Source organism: Austrofundulus limnaeus, unplaced genomic scaffold (genome assembly GCF_001266775.1).
Source record: "Austrofundulus limnaeus strain Quisiro unplaced genomic scaffold, Austrofundulus_limnaeus-1.0 Scaffold2261, whole genome shotgun sequence".
NCBI classification, from domain to species: Eukaryota; Metazoa; Chordata; class Actinopteri; order Cyprinodontiformes; family Rivulidae; genus Austrofundulus; species Austrofundulus limnaeus.
In genome coordinates, this window is record NW_013954663.1 from 22,280 (window position 1) to 26,639 (window position 4,360).

At 36.2% G+C, this 4,360-nt stretch overlaps 1 protein-coding gene and 1 pseudogene across 1 annotated transcript in view; both read left to right on the top strand.

Moving 5' to 3' along the window:
• The window catches only part of LOC106537348 (vomeronasal type-2 receptor 1-like), a 7,943-nt pseudogene extending 6,647 nt beyond the window's left edge, over window positions 1-1,296 (top strand).
• Window positions 1,297-1,828: 532 nt separating this feature from the next.
• The window catches only part of LOC106537349 (vomeronasal type-2 receptor 1-like), a 5,751-nt gene continuing 3,219 nt past the window's right edge, over window positions 1,829-4,360 (top strand). The window contains exons 1-7 of the mRNA XM_014034729.1: window positions 1,829-2,104; window positions 2,288-2,577; window positions 2,895-3,190; window positions 3,299-3,504; window positions 3,636-3,857; window positions 3,983-4,106; window positions 4,195-4,355. Of these exons, the coding sequence (XP_013890183.1) occupies window positions 1,844-2,104; window positions 2,288-2,577; window positions 2,895-3,190; window positions 3,299-3,504; window positions 3,636-3,857; window positions 3,983-4,106; window positions 4,195-4,355 (1,560 nt within the window). The 5' untranslated portion in view covers window positions 1,829-1,843. The remainder of the gene's footprint in view (window positions 2,105-2,287; window positions 2,578-2,894; window positions 3,191-3,298; window positions 3,505-3,635; window positions 3,858-3,982; window positions 4,107-4,194; window positions 4,356-4,360) is intronic.

Consider the following 4,360-nt stretch of genomic DNA (forward strand, 5'->3'; position numbering starts at 1 on the left):
ATCAGTCAAATAAGAGGAAAACATTTGTATTGCAGATGATAAAAGTTGAAAAGAAATCAACTTTTGTAAGAGAGTATAATGATCAACTGTGTCAAACGCTTTATGAAAATCAATATATACAGCACCAGTTACTTGACTTGATTTGGGTTTAAAGTCATTAGCTGAATCTCAGATTAAGGAGGAACATTGTGGATTATTTATTTATTTGTTTGTTTGTTTGTTTGCAAAACTGTAAACCAGCTTATCACCTTTGCTTGGTTGCTAGACTATGGGTGTTCACCCAACTGGTTCTCATGTGTTTTGCGGATTTGCAAGATTTTGATTGTGACCCCAGTGGTTATTTGGTTCCCTAATCATTTAAAGCRAATTTTCCCCATTTTTATTGTTTGACCATTTTTTGCAAGCCTGTAGAATGACCCCCCCCAAAAAAATGCTACTAACCAGTTCATCAAAAAACCACAGTGACATTTTCCCAGGTTGTWTTTGTAGAGCACATAGTGTTTTCTTTACTGCACTCAAACAAATCCTTAGCATGCAGGATAGAGCACCATGCAGCTCTTACCAACAGATTCAGCTGCTGATCGATAATCTCATAAAGTTATTGCTGTAGGATATCCTCATGATAGGTCTTCATTTAGAATTAATTTTGTCATGAAGTTAAATACTTTCTTAGCCCACTGATGTCRCCAGAATTATTTAATTTTGCTTTTCACACACCTGTCATTGATCTGTATGTGACACACCTGTTCTCATTCAGTAATCACCCTTATCAATACTCTCACTTTTGGTTCTGCTCTTTGCTAGTTTGATGTTTTTTCATCATTTGGTCAACTATTTGTTCTAAGTTTGCTCTGCTTCCTGCTTTATGAGTGTCTGCAATTTGAGTCTAAATTCTCCCTTTACTGTGACGTCATCCATTTCTGTTCATTTATCGTCAGTTTGCAACATAATTCATATTCAGGCAGTTCATGGAGACATTTTTTTMAAAAGTAAATGTTACATTTATATGCAAGTAAATATAATCAAAAACAGTTCATTTTATGCAAATTAGGCTCAGTTCATAACCAACTGAAATCTTCACTTGACATACCTGTTAAATTACATTAATGCAACACTATATCATGTTATTTAAGTCTTGTCTGTATTACATAAAAACATAAAAATATATAAAAACTGATCCTGTAGAGTAGAGCAAAGGATAGCCAAGAAGATTCATTAAAAGATAGTCAAATATTATCACCTGAGGGTGTTTTTTTTTTGCTAAGATCCCTGATGTGTTCTAGAGGAGGTACATAAACTTGTAAAAAACACTTAGACCTGATTACAAACAGTTAAGGAATGGATAACAGATCAGTCTTTAATGGCCTGAGATTAGGTGTGAAGTTATTGGAGCTGATGACAGTTGTTTCTGTAGTTGGTTCTCTGGATAGTTTGAAACTAAAGATTGAGTCTGCAAGAGTTTTAACTACTGCTGGTTTTAAAACCGAAGCTTCATCAGAGAAATGTACCCTGCAAAGTGGTCCTCGTTTACCTGCATTCTCAGTGGATGGTGACTTTATTATTGGAGGAGTTTTTTCTATTCACTACAAACTGCAGTTAGTGATTTATAATTACACCACCAAGCCTGTACCTTTAAGATGTGGAGGAAGGTTAGTATATATTATTTTTTCTTTTACTAAAGTGTTTACACGCATGTTAAAGGACAAAAAATCATTCAGTAGAATGAATGCAAATACTGTACAGTCATGTTTAACTCATTCAATGTACGTGAGGTACTGTATAACTGAAAAAAAAAACTATTTTGTGCAGCCTTATAGCCCGAGAACTACGTTTTTCTCGCTCAATGATTTTTGCCATTGAGGAGATCAACAACAGCACAGAGCTGCTACCGGGCATAAAACTTGGATATCAGATCTATGACTCATGTGCTTCAGTGCCCATGGCAGTTGATGTGGCATTTCAACTGTCTAATGGCCAGGACCCTGTGTTTTCTAAAGGCAGCAACTGTTCCCAATCTGGTGTAGTGTTGGCAGCTGTTGGTGACTCTGCATCCACACCATCAATCAGCATATCTCGCATTTTTGGATCCTTCAACATCCCTCTGGTAAGTTCTATGGAATATTTTAAAACTAAAATTGTGAAGTATAGCTGCTGATCGTGTGATTAAAGAGCTTGGTCTTTAAAAAAAAACATATTATTGTGTTCTCTTTTCGTTCTACATGGCATCCCTGATGTTATGTTTGAATGACAATAGAGCGAATCTTTAATCTTTATTTTTTCAAAATAGGTGAGCTACTTTTCTACCTGTGCCTGTTTGTCAGATAAACAGCAGTACCCAAGTTTCTTCAGAACAATTCCCAGTGATCATTTCCAAGCTGATGCTCTGGCCAAGCTGGTGAAACACTTTGGCTGGACATGGATAGGCGCTCTTCGCTCTGACACAGATTATGGAAATCATGGAATGGCATCTTTTCTTGATGCAGCTCAAAGAGAGGGGATCTGTGTGGAGTACTCTGAAGCCTTTTCCTGGGAAGACCCATATATCAAGATTCAAAGAGTTGCTGACATTATCCGCAGGTTTCAAGCTCACTAATTAAACTTGTTTGTGTTAAAGTAGAAATGCTGAAAAAAAAGAGAAAAAACAGAGTTTAGTCTCGGAATTGAATTAGGTCTCCTAACTCGTTTTTTTAATATTATAAATGAAAGCAACTAAAGGTAAATGTTCCTTTTAAAAACACTGTAATTGCTATCAGAATATATATATATATATATATATATTGAGCTTGAATTACTGAAATTATGAGTTACATGTTATCCATCGGTATATTCATGTATGTCAGAAATGTATAACTGGTAAATTTACTGTAGGTCAACATTTTCCTGTGTCCTTCCAGATCAACAGCACTGGTTGTTGTGGCTTTTGTAGCCTCTGCAGATATGAAGGTCCTGTTAGAAGAGATGTCTCGCAAACCTCCACCACCTCGACAGTGGGTAGGAAGTGAGGGTTGGATAACTGACCCAAACTATTTGAGCTTCAGTTTCGGTGCAGGGGCCATTGGTGTTGGCATTCAGCGAGCTGTCATTCCAGGTTTAAGGAACTTTCTGCTGGATCTCTCTCCCACTGAAATAGCTTCCTCTTCTCTCCTTAMTGAGTTCTGGGAAGATGCATTTAACTGCACATTGTCAAACAGTGAGAGTTTCATGATTTTGTTTCTATTATCTAAAAATATTGTGTATTAGTCTGTTCGCTATCTAGCAGCTCTTTGACAATATAAAAACAGTCTGTCTTTGTTTTCAGATGATTATCCAAACAAAAAAGTTTGTGATGGAACTGAAGATATAAATACTCTCAAAAGCCCGTACACTGAAACATCTCAGTTAAGAAATACTAATATGGTGTACAAGGCTGTTTATGCAATAGCTTATGCCATCCACAATGCAGTGTGTGAGGAAACTAATGGTACTACTAGGTGTGACAAACACTTCAAATTGGGGTCCAAACAGGTCAGTTAGAAAATTAAAAAAAAAATCCCCGGATACTTATAATTTTTATATACCACACTGATATTTAAAATCAGCAATAGATTTGTTAATACTGCTCTAAAATTATTAAATTTCAATTTGTGTTTTGCCAGGTATTTTCCAAACTAAAACTCGTTAACTTTACCAAAAACGGTTATCCTGTGTCATTTGATGCTAATGGAGATCCTGTGGCTTTTTATGAACTGGTCAACTGGCAAAAGAGTGAAAGTGGAGTTATTGAGCTGGTAACAGTAGGATACTATGATGCATCACTGCCTAAAGGCCAGGAGTTTCGGATCAACAGAAACATAACCTGGGTGAATGGTGGCACGCAAGTAAAGAGCCTAAATGTTTAGGAAATAAAATGAAAATGTAATAAATTAAATAAAAAAAACAAAAAACAAACAAAATAAAAAAACGCTGTGTTGCTTTTGCATTCTGTGTTGTATTTGTCTGACAGGTTCCAGTGTCAGTGTGTACTAAAAGCTGTCCTCCAGGAACTCGTAAGATGTTACAGAAAGGAAAACCCATCTGCTGCTATGATTGTATACCATGTCCTGAAGGAGAGATCAGTAACATGACAGGTTAAAAACTTTTTTGTCTGAATCTTTAACAAAGATTTTTGTGTGTTGAAAGTTTTTTTGTAATTTATTTTTCTTTTCGTCTTTTCAGATTCCATTAATTGCTTCCCATGTCCCAGTGAACTCTGGCCTAATGCACAGATAGATGCGTGCTTACCTAAACCTGTTGAGTTTTTGTCATTTGATGAAGTTCTGGCAATCATCCTGGCTGTATTCTCTGTTATTGGAGCCTGTCTGGCCATCATAACTGCAGTTAT